This window comes from Xenopus tropicalis, chromosome 5 (assembly GCF_000004195.4).
Source record: "Xenopus tropicalis strain Nigerian chromosome 5, UCB_Xtro_10.0, whole genome shotgun sequence".
In the NCBI taxonomy this organism is placed as follows: domain Eukaryota; kingdom Metazoa; phylum Chordata; class Amphibia; order Anura; family Pipidae; genus Xenopus; species Xenopus tropicalis.
The window spans coordinates 133,732,451-133,751,994 of NC_030681.2; the positions used below are offsets into that span (position 1 = coordinate 133,732,451).

Genomic DNA, 19,544 nt, shown 5'->3' on the forward strand with positions numbered 1-19,544 from the left:
GATGCTAACACGTACTAGTAGTTGCAGCCTGCTCATAGTAATACAGTACAGCCATTTCCCATTCATTGGTAACAGAGATTGAATACCGCCATAGGGACACTCAGCTAGATTGTATTAAAAATTAAAATAGCAGAAAGAAGCTAAGGTACAGTTTTCTATGCTATGGGTAAGTGCTAAAGGTTGTCTGAGGGTGAGATAATGGGAATGGTGATGACTGGGAGCTGACCCACCATGTCAGTGATAGATTGATAACATTGCCCATCCATCATAACCTTGGCAGAGCTCAAAATGAGGTGCTGTTCTATCAAGTCCCGCCTATTTAGCATAAGGTGTTTTATGACCTACCTCCTGCGCTTTTGCTAGGTGGGCACAAAATAATGCAAGAAAATCTGTGCTAGTTTATTTACCCAAACCATCCAAATTGTTTGTTTTAATTCATTAGCTAAAGGGGTAATTGCCCAGGGCCCACCAAAACTAGGGGCCCAAGATTAGATACTTCATCTGCTAAAATGTTTGACAGAAGCATCCCCCAGAAATGGCTGACCCCTTTTTCTAATCTAAAAGAAAATAACCATTCCATTTCTTCTTATTTACTTTAACTTTAACTCCACCAGTGCAATATATTACACATAAATGCTTAGACTATTAGCTTTACAATATTTAGGTCTCTTCTGAAGATTAAATGCAATATCATCCAATAGCTATCAGTGCGGGTGATGAATGGGGTGGTGAATGCTGTGGTTGTGCCAATGATTGTCATGTGAGGACCAATGCAACATGGTCTATTCTTGCACACCTGATGCCTATGACTGTTGTTGTTTGCCAGGATAATAGTGCCGAGGATGCTGGGATATGAAGTCCAGCCATGATGGAAGAGCCACATGATGAATGTGTACACTGATATTTCCCAAAGCAACTTCCAAATAACTGAAACAGGGGAATCTGATCTGTTTGGCTCTGTTTGCTGGCAAATGGAAGTATGTGGGAAGATACTTTATACAACATTACATTATGTCCTTATTAGCTTATCTGACCTCATTCAGCTTCACCTCCCCATGTCTACAAGCCCCCTCCCTTCCAGGCAGCCAGAGAATAACTCCCCAGGGGTTGGGCTCTTGGAAACGATTAAGCACCTAAATAGCACCCACCGGCTTTCCCTGTGCCAAAGGTTTCCCTTCTAGATAAAGTCAACATTAGGCACAGTTACCAGGATCCACTGCACATACACAGCCCCATGCACTATAGGGGTTCCCATCAGGTATTATCTTAAAGGGACAGTTTAAAAATAAATTCAAAAAGAATAACAAATACTGTAAAAAAAAAAAAGACCAATGGCAAATTTTCTTAAAACCCAATAGTACTGGGGGTCATTTATCAACACTGGGAAATTTGTCTGTGGGCAGTAACCCATGGAAACCAATCAATTTGTTGCATTCATTGTTCTACCTGCAGCTGGCTGAAAAAAGCCAATCACTGATTGGTTGCTATGTGTTACTGCCCATGTACAAATCTGCACCCATGTCCTGCCAAAGCTCCAAGCAGCCCAGTCAACTAGGGATGCACTCAATCCAGGATTTGGTTCATGACTTTTTGTCATATAAACACTGAAGTTGTATGAAGTATTTGGCAAAATCTTTTGCAAAGGATTCAGGGTTCCGCTGAATCCCACTAATAATGGATTTGGTGCATCCCTACAATTAACCCTTCCCAAACTGTCCAACGTATGTGTCAGTGGCACGAGGCCGTGCTTTGGAAATGAGTGACAAGTCAGGGCGCGCTTGACTTATCCGTATCATCATCGGCATGTTGCTGTCGTAAAGGTGGAGGAAGGACAGATCTCTGATGTCATCATTGGCACACCCCCAAAGTAGAAATTATGGCAGCTTGGGCAGTGGACAAACAGGGTGCCGGACGAGTTGGAAATCTAGTGAGCATAAAGTTTTGGATCACCGGTAATACGGTACCAGTGCAGATTAAGGCCAGATAAGCATTTAGAAAAGTTTTTATATAAAGGTGTGTATATCATTTTAATTAGACATTGGTCTAATACAGTGATGCAGAATGGAAATACCAGTCCAGCAAGCAAAGGGTGCTACATCTTACTAACACCCTATATTCCGACTAAACAATGGCACTGACTGTGCGTCATTAGCAGAAAGGCAACCCCTAGTGCTCACACAAAACCCTGCAGCCCCTTACATTCAGGAATATTCCACTTCTGTCAGATATGCCCCTTGCTCCATATCCAGCCCACAGTGCCAGACTAAAGGCTTCTACCTTCCCTTGAACTATGGCATGCAGTTACAAACACATTATCCAGAAAGCTCTGAATTACGAGAAAGCCGTCTCCCATAGACTCCATTTTAATTAAATAATTCAAAATTGTAAAACATATTTCCTTTTTCTCTGTGATAATAAAACAGCACCTTGTACTTGATCCAAACTAATATATAACAAATTCTTATTGGGGTAAAACAATCCTATTGGGTTTATTTAATGGTTAAATGATTCCCTTTTCTCTGTAATAATAAAACAGTACCTGTACTTGATCCCAACTAAGATATAATTACCCCTTATTGGGGGCAGAACAGTCCTATTGGGTTTATTTAATGGTTAAATGATTCCCTTTTCTCTGTAATAATAAAACAGTACCTGTACTTGATCCCAACTAAGATATAATTACCCCTTATTGGGGGCAGAACAGTCCTATTGGGTTTATTTAATGGTTAAATGATTCCCTTTTCTCTGTAATAATAAAACAGTACCTGTACTTGATCCCAACTAAGATATAATTACCCCTTATTGGGGGCAGAACAGTCCTATTGGGTTTATTTAATGGTTAAATGATTCCCTTTTCTCTGTAATAATAAAACAGTACCTGTACTTGATCCCAACTAAGATATAATTACCCCTTATTGGGGGCAGAACAGCCCTATTGGGTTTATTTCATGTTTAAATGATTCCCTTTTCTCTGTAATAATAAAACAGTACCTGTACTTGATCCCAACTAAGATATAATTACCCCTTATTGGGGGCAGAACAGTCCTATTGGGTTTATTTAATGGTTAAATGATTCCCTTTTCTCTGTAATAATAAAACAGTACCTGTACTTGATCCCAACTAAGATATAATTACCCCTTATTGGGGGCAGAACAGCCCTATTGGGTTTATTTAATGGTTAAATGATCCCCTTTTCTCTGTAATAATAAAACAGTACCTGTACTTGATCCCAACTAAGATATAACAAATTTTTATTGGGGTAAAACAATCCTATTTGGTTTACAGTATTTAATGTGATCCAAATTTTGGACAGACCCCTTATCCAGTCCTGAGCATTCTGAATAACAGGTCCCATACCTGTATATCTATCACTGGCTCGAGTAAATAAAGTCAAATGTCAGTGATACAATATCAGCTTTCCCACGTGCACAGATTTAGGCAGCAGAAGTCCATGTGAAATCAGTGCAGCTGACTTTGCCATCATCCCAATATGGTATTAATCCTGTGCCGTGCTTTATGCCTGGGATCTACAACCTGTGCCTCCCCACTTGTCCCTGACCAATAACATCAAGAAACGTCTGTCAGGGAATGCTGGGAATTGTAGGAATGGAGAAGCCTTGCTTGCTAATAACTGTCCTAAAATGTTTAAATCAGGGGTGGGACCCTAAGGCTGCATATACAGGTATAGGATTTACTATCCGGAAACCTATTATCCAGAGTCCTATTTAAGCAAAAAAGTGTTTATTATTTTAATACACCTTTTTCTGTAATAATACATTTTTGTACTTGTAACAAGGTGTATGAATCCATAGTGGTGGCAAAAAAATCCTATTGGGTGTGATTAATGTTTAAATGTTTTAGTAGCCTCAAGGCATGCTGCTCCATATTACAGAAAGATCCTTTATCCAGAAAACCGCAAGTCAAAATCATTCCATTTAATAAATCCCCTACCTGTCTAGTATTTCAGCTCACCTGAACATACGCACACTGACAACCAGCCATGCACTTACCCACTCGCTGCTCATCTTGATAATATCCATAATCTGGCATGGGGTTCTCCTTCTCGTCCAGGCTGTAGTCTTCTTTCCTGGCCAAATGCTGCTTCCCATTGCCTTCCTGCAGACGGTACACTTTAACCTCTTTAATGAGTCTCACAATGAAGTTCATCAGGTTTTTCTCAGTTATATTCCTGGAGTCAGTCCTCTCTTTGCAGTGGCAGGCAGGCAGCACCAAGAGCACCACAACCAGCATGGCAGCACCCCTGAGTTTATTCATAGCTGCTCCAGGTAAGCGCAATCCGTCCAGTTTGGAATCCTGCTGCTGCTGCTGCTTCGCGGACAAGTAACAATAATGAAGAAAGAATGAATAATCATGAAGTGGGTGTTTTTGTTAAGACTCCCAGCCCTGTCACTGGTGTGGTTAACCCTTTCCCTTTCACTAACAAAACTCATGTGCTCACTTTTCACTGAAACAGAGGATGAATCTAGGGACCCTGGGTACTGCAGGGAGGTTGGGGTCCCAATATGAGGGAAATGGAAAAGAGCACACAGATATGCAAGCTTTCACCCTACAGTGATTGTTGAGCTATAACTCCAAACATTCCCCAACAGCTTGCAGTTCAACAACAGCTGGAGGGGCACAGGCTGAATTAAAAAGGGTCCCTGAGATACAGGGAGGAATAGGGCAAATGTCCTATCTGTCCTACCCTAAAATATCTTCTGCCCTCCATGCAGTAATAGCCACTTTTGCAACTTGGATTCCCTAATACTAGCCATCCCCAGTAATTACTGCCAAAGAAGTGTGTTTCTGAGTTGTGCACAAGTGATACAAGTGCACAAGTGATACAAGTGCCCAAGTGATACAAGTGTAACCTAAACCACAATCACCTCACCTTGTCTGTTGCTTTCTGGCACTTTTGGAGAAAAGCTTCAGTTCTTCTGGCTGGTAAATGGCACAGACCAGTGACACTTTGGGAAAAGCTTCAGTTCTCCTGGCTGGTAAATGGCACAGACCAGTGACACTTTGGGAAAAGCTTCAGCTCTCCTGGCTGGTAAATGGCACAGAGCTTGTGGCACTTTCTAGGTTGAATCTGGGGACGGGGGGGGGGGGGGAGAGTTGCTGCGACTCTCAGCTGGTGGAAACCATCGCCAGCGCTGTGAATGGCTCTTCTATATATAGTTTAGGATGCCGGTGAGGTGGCTGCTGGGTCTGATAATATCGAATTGGATGTGGGAGGAAACAATGCAGGTTGGTGCGAGTACGTTTAGCCCCCCCAGTGCGACCCCCAGTCGCAGGACAGTAGCGCACTTTATCCACTTTGCGCTGCAGACGTAAGGAGCGCTCTCTCTCCGATGGGACTGGCTCATCAGATAGCGCTTCCCAGGGAAACCCATTGCCTTGTTCCCGGTCGCACAACTCCCTCCTGCAGGAATCGCTGCGGCTTCTACCGGGAAACGATTTAACTGGAAATGTACAGATCGCGCTTTGCTTGGAATCTGGGGCCCTTGGGCTGATGGTCAGGCTGCCTGGCAGGGGCCCCACTCCGGCTCCCTATATGCACCCTGTACTGCCCAGTGGCCCTCACTCTCTTACTCTGCTTTCTCTATGGGCGGAAGAATTGAAAGTAAATGCGCTCAGGTTGAATTTTGTATTAAAACTGCTGTGTGCCCCCCACATTGCTTTTACCCTAGGCGCAATATAACATGGCGATTGCATTATCTTCTGCTTTTGTTTTAGGTGCAGATCTGCTAAATACCCCCAACTTTACCCCTCCTACTGGCACAGGGTCCAACAGGTGCAGATCTGCTAAATACCCCCAACTTTACCCCTCCTACTGGCACAGGGTCCAACAGGTGCAGATCTGCTAAATACCCCCAACTTTACCCCTCCTACTGGCACAGGGTCCAACAGGTGCAGATCTGCTAAATACCCCCAACTTTACCCCTCCTACTGGCACAGGGTCCAACAGGTGCAGATCTGCTAAATACCCCCAACTTTACCCCTCCTACTGGCACAGGGTCCAACAGGTGCAGATCTGCTAAATACCCCCAACTTTTCCCCTCCTACTGGCACAGGGTCCAACAGGTGCAAATTGCTAAATACCCCCAACTTTTCCCTTCCTACTGGCACAGGGTCCAACAGGTGCAGATCTGCTAAATACCCCCAACCTTGCCCCTCCTACTGGCACAGGGTCCGACAGGTGCAGGTCCGCTAAATACCCCCAACTCTGCCCTTCCTACTGGCACTGGGTCCAACAGGTGCAGATCTGCAAAATACCCCCAACTCTGCCCTTTCTTTCAGCAAGGGGACCTTTGGGTACAGATCTGCAAAAGAAGAGCCCCAACTGTGCTTTCCCTAGTGGGACCCCAGTATCTCCCTACTGGTACAGGGATGCCCCGGTGGATATATGCAATGGAATATCCCCATTCTGCCTTCCCTGCTGCCATAGGGGCCCAGGTACAAATGTGCTTGGGAATATCCCCATTCTGCCTGCCCTGCTGCCATAGGGACCCAGGTACAAATGTGTTTGGGAATATCCCCATTCTGCCTGCCCTGCTGCCATAGGGACCCAGGTACAAATGTGCTTGGGAATATCCCCATTCAGCCTGCCCTGCTGCCATAGGGACCCAGGTACAAATGTGCTTGGGAATATCCCCATTCTGCCTGCCCTGCTGCCATAGGGACCCAGGTACAAATGTGCTTGGGAATATCCCCATTCTGCCTGCCCTGCTGCCATAGGGACCCAGGTACAAATGTGCTTGGAAATATCCCCATTCTGCCTGCCCTGCTGCCATAGGGACCCAGGTACAAATGTGCTTGGGAATATCCCCATTCAGCCTGCCCTGCTGCCATAGGGACCCAGGTACAAATGTGCTTGGGAATATCCCCATTCTGCCTGCCCCGCTGCCATAGGGACCCAGGTACAAATGTGCTTGGGAATATCCCCATTCTGCCTGCCCTGCTGCCATAGGGACCCAGGTACAAATGTGCTTGGAAATATCCCCATTCTGCCTGCCCTGCTGCCATAGGGACCCAGGTACAAATGTGCTTGGGAATATCCCCATTCTGCCTGCCCTGCTGCCATAGGGTCCCAGGTACAAATGTGCTTGGGAATATCCCCATTCTGCCTGCCCTGCTGCCATAGGGTCCCAGGTACAAATGTGCTTGGGAATATCCCCATTCTGCCTGCCCAATAGGCTGCTCAGTCAGTTGCAGATGCCAAACAACAGTGCACTCACACCTTGTCACACTGGAGGATGCCAAATGGCAGGGGAGGCTTTCCCCAGCTCAGGCAGTCAAGGTGAATGATGGAAAAATCTGATCTTGTTGAACTTTTCTATTTGCTTTCATTTGTGTGTTTACCACTCCCAGCAGAAAGCAAATAATGTGTATGATCGCGGCTTTTCTGGATGTGAAGAAGTAGAACGGGACAGAAATAGGGTGTAAACAATGATAATACCCAGAAGAGCGACAGTTTCATCCCTAAAGACTTACAGGCACACTATGTCATTAAGGGATCAAAGAGCATGCCTTTGTGTCACACTATTCCTGCACTGTATGGCCTCTCCTTGAGCGACACACCCTGGCACATACTGGAATTGCACTCTCAAATGTTTCCTCAGTTTCATATAGCATTTATGCTTGAAATGTCAGGCTCAGGCTGCTTGGTTTTAGAACATAAAAACTATTACATTAAACACTTACTGTATAGTTAAAATATAGCCAGTTACATGCACTGATACTAGATGGTTCTGCCCAGGACAAGGTTAGATTGCAACAACTGGGGCCCAGAGTAAGTACTAAGAAAAATACTGAAATCATGGTCTGACTTCCCAGCACTACTGCTGGCCGTGCAGATAGAACATATAATTGTAGGTCGACAGTAATGTTTCCTCTTTAGGATAGTCTGTGAAATGTAAGAGAATTACTGGGGATGAAGAGAAGGTTGTGGCCACTCATTTATTACACTGAAGTCTTTATTTTTAACAACTACACGATTATTAAATGCTATTTTCCCTTCAGTCGGTAAAAATTCTGTTAGTTACTGAGCTGGAAACAGACTAAAGGGCATCTCTTTCCCCCATGATGTCTCCACCTTGGATCGCATTGTCTTCTTCTGTCATCTTGAGTCTCTGGCTGTTTGATAGGAACTTACTCACCATAACAACAGCAAAGGGAAAGTTTACTTAATGATACGACAGTGTTAAACAGTTATATAAAGTGTTTCCTCTGTCTTTATTGGGAATGGTTATTGACTGATTTAACTTAACAGTATTTTTGATTTTGCATTTTTTTGCAGTAGAATACATAAAAGTTTTATTTTTATTTATTGATATCCCCCTCCCCCCCAGCAGCCAATCAGCAGAACAATGGGAAGGGAGCAAGATAGCAGCTCCCAGTAGATATGAGAATAGCACTCAATAGTACGAAATCCAAGTCCGGCTTGGGACTCCTCCAGTTACATGGGAGTAGGAGAAACAATAGGTTACCTGAAAGCAGTTCTAATGTGTAGCGCTGGCTCCTTCTGAAAGCTCAGACTCAAAAAAATCATGACAGTATCCCTTTAAATGGCTTACCCTGTAGCAGCCATTGTCATTGGATGCTGGTAAAGCACAGGCTGCTCTATAGTATGCTAGTATGAGAAGCCTTTAGTTCTATACGGTTTCCATTGAAAAGGCTACAGAGTGAGTCTCATTATCTATTATCGGAAGCAATTAATTCCTTTTATGAAGCTAACCCCTATATTATTCCATGTATGCCATTGCCTTAGATAATATAAGTATACGTCTCTAGTAAAAAAAAAGTATACATTATTACAGACTGATCATTAAATTGTGATAGTGACACTGAGCCAATAGATCCAATAGATCCCATTGGGGAACCCAGGAGCTGTAGCCTCGCTGGCACCACTGCCACTTGTTCCTTCACAATTCTTCCTATTCTTTCTTCCTAACACAAATGTTTTGACACTATGGTGGTTGCTGAACTGGATTTTATTTAGTGACCATTAATGGTATAGTTTCCCCTTGCAGTTCTAGAATCCTTTTTGTCATAACCCACATCATGGGGATGTGGGGTGATACAATTTTAAACTAACTTTTAGTATGTTAGAGAACGTCCTATTCCTAGCAACTTTGCTTTTAGTTTTCATTATTTATTTTTTATAGCTTTCATATTATTTGCCTTCCTCTTCTGCCTCTTTCCAGCTTTCCAATGGGGGTCACTGACCCCGGCAACCAAAACCTTTTGCTTTGTGAGGCAACAATATTATTGTTATCGTTACTTCTTATTACTTATATTTTCACCCAGGCCCTCTTCTGTTCATATTTATGTCTCTCGTTTAAATCACTGGTCTTATTTACCATAGCAACCAGATAGCTGCTACCCTAGCAACCAGATAGCTGCTAAAATACTAAACTGGAGAGCTCAAAAAATTAAAAAGAAAAAACTGAAGACCAATTGCATATTGTCTTAGAATAGTAATGTCTATATCCAAGCACACAGCTGAACTAGAGCTCCAACCTTCCTCAGTGTCGCTATGCATTTTCGGGGGAAAGTAATAGCCAACATTTTCAATGCATTTACCACGGTTTGGCTTGTATTGCATTTGCTGCTTTTTCAAAACCTATTTTTCTCCCTGAAGCGCTGAATGCCGAGCTCACTGCCAGACTGGCATGGCACCAGAGTAAGGGAGCAAACAGCACAGAGGCTTGTTCTGCCAAGGGAAAGGTATGCGCGTTAATCACTGCCTTGTTAGAAAGGCTCTGCAGGCAGCGAGAAACTGAACGTTAATGGAAAACTCCACCCAAAGTATAAGAATACGATTTTGTGTAATACAACCATTTATATGTAATTACTGTTGGGAGAAATATCCATTTTCAGCACTGCTTGTAATGACCACGAGCACCATTCAAACAATCTAGCAGTAGTACTCTCCCCTACAACAGTGCTGTCAAACTGGCGGCCCATGCAGCCCGCAACCCCCCTCTCTGTGACCCCCCACCTGTCTGGCTGCTTTGATGGCTTACCTTTGTGTAAGCTTTAAATGGTATCAGTGCTGGCCCCCTGCATGGTTCACACCTCAGATTCAGGCTGTAATCCCCCTGTATTGTTTAAACATGTAACATGTCACACCTTTTAATTGTTCAACCTCTGCATTGTTCACACCTCAGACAGACTGTAGGAGCAGTAGAAACCCACAAATAAACCCTTCACACTATAAAAAGAACATATACTGAGGTGGTACTGTGGTAAAGTTTTTTAATATATAGTTATTGTGCAGATTGTAGGAGCAGTGCCAGCATTGTGTCACTGTATGCTGCCTGTGTGTTCCATACTCTGCCTGTCCTATGCTGCCTGTGTGTGTCATACTCTGCCTGCCCTACCCTGCCTGTGTGTGCCATACCCTCCCTGCCCTATGCTGCCTGTGTGTGCCATACTCTGCCTGCCCTACCCTGCCTGTGTGTGCCATACTCTGCCTGCCCTATGCTGCCTGTGTGTGCCATGCTCTGCCTGCCCTATGCTGCCTGTGTGTGCCATACTCTGTCTGCCCTATGCTGCCTGTGTTTGCCATACTCTGTCTGCCCTATGCTGCCTGTGTGTGCCATACTCTGTCTGCCCTATGCTGCCTGTGTTTGCCATACTCTGTCTGCCCTATGCTGCCTGTGTGTGCCATACTCTGTCTGCCCTATGCTGCCTGTGTTTGCCATACACACACAGGCAGGGTACTACTACCAGTAATATGGGTATGGGTATTCACAGAAGATCCAAGGCATTATGGAAATTGGAGTGTTGGCAGCATCATGGGAATAACAGGGAGAGTTCCAGGGTTGAAGTATGGAAAAGCCGTAACTAAAGCATATCAGAAGAGAAAAAATAGAATGTGAATGGCAGCCAAGAAAGCTTTTATTTTCTAGATTTTGTAACCCATGTGGTGCACCAAATTAGGCTTATCTGATTGTTTGGCCACACAATATTGATCAGATAATAATAGGGAGCTGTCAAGAAAGGACCACATCAATGAGCATATGTAGTGGACAGGAGAGCCATTGTCCCAGTTGCATCTTAGTGCTCTCTCTTCTAACAACACCCCCCTTAGAACATACTCCCTAATTTCCATGCTCCTCCCCTCAGAAGTAGAATGCTATTTCATCCCTTTGTTTTAATACCCTTAATATCCCATATCCTTCATATCCTGTAACTCCTGGCACTGAATCCCCCACAGAAAATAAAGTAAGACTGTGAATAAAAGATAACTGGGAATAGTATATAAACCCATATTTTCCATAGCCATACACCTATAATATATTGCAATACAATATTTTTAAAATGAACGAAAAAAAGCAAGTTAACTGATGATTACAAAATTAAAAATAAAAGAATATGTATATACACACCTAGTGCAGTCATTTTGAAATAGAGAAAAATCTTTTTGATGATAACCTGTGGGGGAATTAACTGGCAGGAGTGGTTATACCTTTTTCAAAGAAAGAGACAGCGACACCCAGGCAGGTATTTTGCCTTTGTTTTTTCACTGCAGGGTTTCCATAATACAAGGCATGTTTCAAATTTATACAGTATATGCAACAAAGAAATAAAGTTCATCCGTTTGAAACCAGAAGACACTGGTCCACTGGCAGTCTGTATGTATATGGAACCTGCCCTTAGATAGTGCCATAGCTGTTATTAGGGGACATTAATTTAGGAAAATGGTACCTTCTTAACTCACATTGCATTTTCATGAGTTCTCTCAGCTGCACCCCAATACCTACTGGTTCCTACTACCTGAAGAGAAACCTTACTCAAGCCTTGCACCCTTTTCCACAGGTCATGATTATCAATTCCAACACCTACGATGGCTTTTCCAGCCTTGGTAAACACAGCCCCTGTTAGTCTCTGCATATGCCTTATAAAGCATTCTGGGAAAGATATACCATTTTTTAGAGTCTTCCCATCACCTTGCCACACCTGATAGTAAGCCCTATATGCCAATAGAGATCCTACTCCACATCCACTTCATTGCATTTCTTAATGGTTCAAGTTTTCTTGACCCCATCAGTCTGACTTTTACTCCCACCTCTAAGCACAGAACTCTTTTCCTTTGGAAAATTAAAAGGATCACTTTTACATGCTTAGTAACATACATAGTAGTAAGTTAGGTTAAAATAAGACACATCTACATCAAGTTCAACTTTTTTATGTCTATATGAAGACTGCCTAACTGCTAGATCCAGATCCGGAGGAAGACTAAAAACCCCTTCTCTGATTTCATCTTGGCACTAAGAGCTACTTTCAATAGCCCTGTATTCCCTCACTTACTAAAAAGCCATCCAAACCCTTCTTTAAGCTATCTAATGTATCTGCAAGTACCCTTTTTGCATATTTAGATGGAACCTTCATTCTTCTTATCAGTATGGATGCCCTCATATCTGCTGGAAGGACCTACTGGTAAAGTAAAGGATTATAGAGATTAATATTATTTGATCCCCTTATATATTTATACATAGTTGTCATATCCCTCTTTAGGTGCCTTTTCTCCGGAAGAAACAACCCCAACATGGCCAGTCTTTCTTCATAACTGAGACTTTCCATACCCTTTACCAGCTTAGTTGCCCTTCTCTGGACCCTCTCTAACTCAGTAATGTCCCGTTTGAGCACTGGAGACCAAAACTGAACAGCATATTCTAGATGGGGCCTTACCAGCGCTCTGTAAAGGGGAAGAATAACCCCCTCCTCCCGTGAATCTATACCCCTTTTAATACAGCTCAAAAACCTTGTTTGCCCTTGCAGCTGCTGCCTGGCATTGCTTGCTACAGCCAAGTTTATTATCTACAAGGACTCCAAGGTCCTTCTCCATTATGGATTTGCCTAGTGCAGTCCCATTAAGGGTATACAGGGCTTGCATATTTTTACATCCCAGGTGCATGACCTTACATTTATCCACATTAAATCTCATCTGCCACTTAGCTGCCCAGACTGCCAGTTGGTCAAGATCCTGCTGCAAGTTGCCACATCCTGGATAGAATTAATTGGGCTGCAGAGTTTTGTGTCATCTGTAAAGACTGATACTTTATTTACAATACCCTCCCCTAAGTCATTAGGGAGCCTTCTGTATGCGACCCTACCTTATCATAGTTTTATGTCTACCTTAACAGCTGTTCATTGGTTGTCTGTTTCTCTTGAATGAACTATGAACATTGCCACATTCTGCATTTTGTCACATTACAGCCACAAACATAAATCTATTTTATTGGAATTCCACATGAAAGACCAATACAAAGTGGGGTACACGTGAGAAGTGGAACGAAAATCATACATGATTCCAAACATTTTTTACAAATAAATAACTGCAAAGTGGGGTGTGCGTAATTATTCAGCCCCCTGAGTCAATACTTTGTAGAACCACCTTTTGCTGCAATTACAGCTGCCAGTCTTTTAGGGTATGTCTCTACCAGCTTTGCACATCTACAGACTGAAATCCTTGCCCATTCTTCTTTGCAAAACAGCTCCAGCTCAGTCAGATTAGATGGACAGCGTTTGGGAACAGCAGTTTTCAGGTCTTGCCACAGATTCTCGATTGGATTTAGATCTGGACTTTGACTGGGCCATTCTAACACATGGATATGTTTTGTTTTAAACCATTCCATTGTTGCCCTGGCTTTATGTTTAGGGTCGTTGTCCTGCTGGAAGATGAACCGCCCCAGTCTCAAGTCTTTTGCAGACTCCAAGAGGTTTTCTTCCAAGATTGCCCTGTATTTGGCTCCATCCATCTTCCCATCAACTCTGACCAGCTTCCCTGTCCCTGCTGAAGAGAAGCCCCCCCAGAGCATGATGCTGCCACCACCATATTTGACAGTGGGGATGGTGTGTTCAGAGTGATGTGCAGTGTTAGTTTTCCGCCACACATAGCGTTTTGCATTTTTGCAGTGCACGACTTATAGTTGTCCTATGGACAGATTCCCCCACCTGAGCTGTAGATCTCTGCAGCTCCCCCAGAGTCACCATGGGCCTCTTGGCTGCATTTCTGATCAGCGCTCTCCTTGTTCGGCCTGTGAGTTTAGGGGGACGGCCGTGCCTTGGTAGGTTTACAGTTGTGCCATACTCCTTCCATTTCTGAATGATTGCTTGAACAGTGCTCCGTGGGATGTTCAAGGCTTTGGAAATCTTTTTGTAGCCTAAGCCTGCTTTAAATTTCTCAATAATTTTATCCCTGACCTGTCTGGTGTGTTTTTTGGACTTCATGGTGTTGTTGCTCCCAATATTCCCTTAGACAACCTCTGAGGCCGTCACAGAGCAGCTGTATTTGTACTGACATTAGATTACACACAGGGGCACTCTATTTAGTCATTAGCACTCATCAGGCAATGTCTATGGGCAACTGACTGCACTCAGACCAAAGGGGGCTGAATAATTACGCACACCCCACTTTGCAGTTATTTATTTGTAAAAAATGTTTGGAATCATGTATGATTTTCGCTCCACTTCTCACGTGTACACCACTTTGTATTGGTCTTTCACGTGGAATTCCAATAAAATTGATTCATGTTTCTGGCTGTAATGTGACAAAATGTGCAAAAGTTCAAGGGGGCCGAATACTTTTGCAAGCCACTGTATATGTTCTGTTTTTATACTGTACAAATGGCAATTTGCACAATAGGACATAGATTCTGGCCTGACTTTGGACCCAAAACGCTTTACACAGTAACTAGTTTTGCACTCTTTTTCATTGATTTATTCCAGGGGTCTATGGCAGGAGAAATGCACCAGTGGTACCTACTGAGTGAAGAGGAGATAAAGCAAGCAGGAATTAATATTATATTAAATTGTCAAAATTGAAGAAAAAAGAGGGGGAAACTAAGAGGAATGGGCTAAATATAAGAAATGAGTAAAACTGTTGCACTTATGTACCCATACCCATTACAAATAATGTGATTCTTATAATATGACTAGCGTAACTGACTTTTAATGAACATCAGCAGAGTTTAGACATTAACTACAAAATATTAATTTCCTTATTCCTTACTTTCCCCTTATGACTTAAAAATTAGGTCATATGTTTTCCTTCTCATTACATTTAATTTAACAAAGCACTTATAATGAAAATAGTCTTATTATAATCTGCAGTCCACTTGCCTGCAAACAACTGCAATCATTCTGGAGTCATTCACATTATTCTCAATTTAAATTTAATCAACAATTTATAAAAGAAGAGTAAATCATACATATTCCTGTTATAACCTTTTGCCCGAAAAAAAAAAAAAGTTGTTTTCTGCCTTAGTCATTAGACCCTCATAAAATGTTGTTTTTTTTAATGGTATATTATTGAAATTGGATTTTGGGATACATGTTCTCTGCTGTCTGTTATTAGAGTGATAGTTGAAGAGGTCTGGATGGAAAATGACCCATAAAATGATCTTTATGGCAAGTGATATATAAGTGTATAATTGGCTACAAGGGTGGGCTTTATTAAAACAGCTGCTTATTTGGATATCACTGTGTCTTTATTATGAGTCCCGCACCCCAGCTTTGACCTCATTGAGCTGTTGACTTGTGTTTTTCATGGTGCTTTTAGAATAACACACAAGACTAGAGTAGTAATAAAACCTTCAAAATCTGTTTCCAGTTGCAACACAATGGCATTCATTAAAAATATATAAGGATCCAGAATGAACATCTTAAACCAATTAGCCGTGCAAGGCATCAGAACCAGAAGGGGAATCTTATAGCTAAAAATGCTCTTTCATTTAATCCAGTTAACTTCCGTTACTGGGTAAACATGGGATTAAATAACACACAAATAGGGTTCTGTTATTTGTTACTTGAATACAATATTGTTTCTAGGAGATAGACAGCCAGTTCAAGCATGAATTACATACAAGCTCAAGAAAAAGACATCAGTGTGTATACCCAGGTCACAACATTCTGGATAACAGGTCCCATACCCCCTTTGATTTACTGTGTTAATACAGATATGGGATCCATTACCTAGAAACACAATATCCAGAAAGCTCTGAATTATGGGAAGGCCATCTTCCATAGAGTCCATTTTAATCAAATAATTTCTAAAAATGATTTCCTTTTTCTCTGTAATAATAAATCAGTACCTTGTACTTGATCCCAGCTAAGATATAATTACCCCTTATTGGGGGCAGAACAGCCCTATTGGGTTTATTTAATGGTTAAATGATTCCCTTTTCTCTGTAATAATAAAACAGTACCTGTACTTGATCCCAACTAAGATATAATTACCCCTTATTGGGGGCAGAACAGTCCTATTGGGTTTATTTAATGGTTAAATGATTTCCTTTTCTCTGTAATAATAAAACAGTACCTGTACTTGATCCCAACTAAGATATAATTACCCCTTATTGGGGCAGAACAGCCCTATTGGGTTTATTTCATGGTTAAATGATTCCCTTTTCTCTGTAATAATAAAACAGTACCTGTACTTGATCCCAACTAAGATATAATTACCCCTTATTGGGGGCAGAACAGCCCTATTGGGTTTATTTAATGGTTAAATGATTCCCTTTTCTCTGTAATAATAAAACAGTACCTGTACTTGATCCCAACTAAGATATAATTACCCCTTATTGGGGGCAGAACAGTCCTATTGGGTTTATTTAATGGTTAAATGATTTCCTTTTCTCTGTAATAATAAAACAGTACCTGTACTTGATCCCAACTAAGATATAATTACCCCTTATTGGGGGCAGAACAGTCCTATTGGGTTTATTTAATGGTTAAATGATTCCCTTTTCTCTGTAATAATAAAACAGTATCTTGTACTTGATCCCAGCTAAGATATAATTACCCCTTATTGGGGGCAGAACAGCCCTATTGGGTTTATTTAATGGTTAAATGATTCCCTTTTCTCTGTAATAATAAAACAGTACCTGTACTTGATCCCAACTAAGATATAATTACCCCTTATTGGGGGCAGAACAGTCCTATTGGGTTTATTTAATGGTTAAATGATTTCCTTTTCTCTGTAATAATAAAACAGTACCTGTACTTGATCCCAACTAAGATATAATTACCCCTTATTGGGGGCAGAACAGTCCTATTGGGTTTATTTAATGGTTAAATGATTCCCTTTTCTCTGTAATAATAAAACAGTATCTTGTACTTGATCCCAGCTAAGATATAATTACCCCTTATTGGGGACAGAACAGCCCTATTGGGTTTATTTAATGGTTAAATGATTCCCTTTTCCCTGTAATAATAAAACAGTACCTGTACTTGATCCCAACTAAGATATAATTACCCCTTATTGGGGGCAGAACAGCCCTATTGGGTTTATTTCATGGTTAAATGATTCCCTTTTCTCTGTAATAATAAAACAGTACCTGTACTTGATCCCCCTTATTGGGGGCAGAACAGCCCTATTGGGTTTATTTAATGGTTAAATGATTCCCTTTTCTCTGTAATAATAAAACAGTACCTGTACTTGATCCCAACTAAGATATAATTACCCCTTATTGGGGGCAGAACAGCCCTATTGGGTTTATTTCATGGTTAAATGTTTCCCTTTTCTCTGTAATAATAAAACAGTACCTGTACTTGATCCCAACTAAGATATAATTACCCCTTATTGGGGGCAGAACAGTCCTATTGGGTTTATTTAATGGTTAAATGATTCCCTTTTCTCTGTAATAATAAAACAGTACCTGTACTTGATCCCAACTAAGATATAATTACCCCTTATTGGGGGCAGAACAGCCCTATTGGGTTTATTTAATGGTTAAATGATTCCCTTTTCTCTGTAATAATAAAACAGTACCTGTACTTGATCCCAACTAAGATATAATTACCCCTTATTGGGGGCAGAACAGCCCTATTGGGTTTATTTCATGGTTAAATGATTCCCTTTTCTCTGTAATAATAAAACAGTACCTTGTACTTGATCCCAGCTAAGATATAATGAGTCCAGGGGCGTATTTACCATATAGGTAGTGATGAGCGAATTTTTTCGGCAGGCATGGATTCGCAGTAAATTTCCGAATGTCGCCATTTGTGTGTTGGGCATGCTGTCAGGCCCGGATTTGTGGAAAGGCCACAAAGGCCCGGGCCTAGGGCGGCACAAGTTTAGGGGCGGCATGCCGCCCCGCCGCAACAGAATTTTTAAATTTGGCTCCCATACGGAGCAGTCGGGACCTCTCCCCACTGCTCTGTATGGGAGTTTAAATGTGCGATTGCGCATGCGCATTGATTGCGCATGCGCATTGATTGCGCATGCGCACTCGGGGGGAGAGGACGCAGCGAGATTGCACATGCGCACTTGTGGGGGGGCGGGGGCGGCAAGAACTTAAATCCGGCCCTGCATGCTGTGAAAAATTCTGTGTTTATGTGACAAAAAGTCATGTGATCCTGAATCGCGAACTGCATCCGGGATTCGTTGCATCCCTACTTGTAGCAGACATAAAGTATGGTAATCCAAATTCTGGAAAACCCCAGGTTCCAAACATTCTGGATAACAGGTCCCATGCCTGTTTTGATTTATTGTATTTATTTTTATGGACATTCAGTCCATATGTGCACAACAAGCTCTACTGGTTTTTAATTTTGTGCTTAGTTCCTTTTATTATTAAATACATCTTAAACCCTTTTGATTCCCTTTAATGTTTGCCATTTGTATCATGATATTTTTTTGAGCACTGGATGTCTTGTCTGGTCATGTTACCTGACCTGGTTCCCAAACGTGTTTTATAAGTACACAGGGCAAGATGAATTGATCCTCCTACAGGGATTCCATTGTTCATAATACTCAGACAAGTAATAATACAATTAAATAACTGTGCATTTTGCCAGCTAATAGATGCAGGCAGGCATAACGCTCACTAACTCAGCTGTAGGAACAGTTTTATCAAGACACCAAAATTCTGTTCTTTTCCAAAGCTGAAATTGCTCACAACTCTTTGGGGATGCCAAATAAGGGCTGTGATTGGCTCTTTGGTAGCCCCAGGAGGCTCTGCTTGGAGTCAAATTGTATCTCTGTGCTTTCAAAACTTTCCCCCAAGCCAGAGATTTAAAAAATGGGCACCTACTTTGAAGCCACTGGGAGCAACATCAAAGGGGTTGGTGAGCAACATGTTGCTAGGGAGCCACTGGTTGGGGTCTTAAGTTGGCCATACACGTACCAGTTTTGATAATTCCCGTTAAATTGCTCAGGGTACGTTTCTAAGCATGTTTGAAATTTAAATTTTCTTTTCTTTTCAGAGATATTTAACTTTCTAATCTATTGAATAATTGTAATCATTGAAATATCCAGAAACCATATCTTACCTTCTCTCGGTTTATGAACAAAACATAATCTTGGTGACTCCATAAAGGATGATTTGTTTAAGGAAGAGAAATGCTGGATGCACTTATAATCCAATCTTGGCCAAGAATACAATTTCTAGCTTAGGTTGGTAGAACATCAGTTACACTGGACTCTCTTACTCTGCTGGGCCCTCATGATGGTGGATGAGGAAGAGAGTGGTGTTTTGTACCTACACCTCTCAGTTGCACAATATAGATAGATTGGACACCAGAGGTTCTTA

General features: G+C 41.9%; 1 protein-coding gene across 3 annotated transcripts in view; it reads right to left on the reverse strand.

The window, feature by feature from the left end:
* alkal2 (ALK and LTK ligand 2) overlaps nt 1–6,872 on the reverse strand; it is a 30,107-nt gene extending 23,235 nt beyond the window's left edge. For 2 of the 3 annotated variants that reach the window (XM_012963475.3, XM_002936296.5), the window contains exons 1-2: nt 4,892–6,872; nt 4,011–4,326 (exon numbers count right to left, since the gene is read on the reverse strand). In XM_012963475.3, coding sequence (XP_012818929.1) covers nt 4,011–4,275 — 265 coding nt within the window. In that variant the 5' untranslated portion in view covers nt 4,276–4,326; nt 4,892–6,872. Of the gene's footprint in view, nt 1–4,010; nt 4,831–4,891 lie in introns of those variants that run through there. The other variant, XM_031902941.1, reaches the window with a different exon arrangement.
* Nucleotides 6,873–19,544: the final 12,672 nt, after the last annotated feature.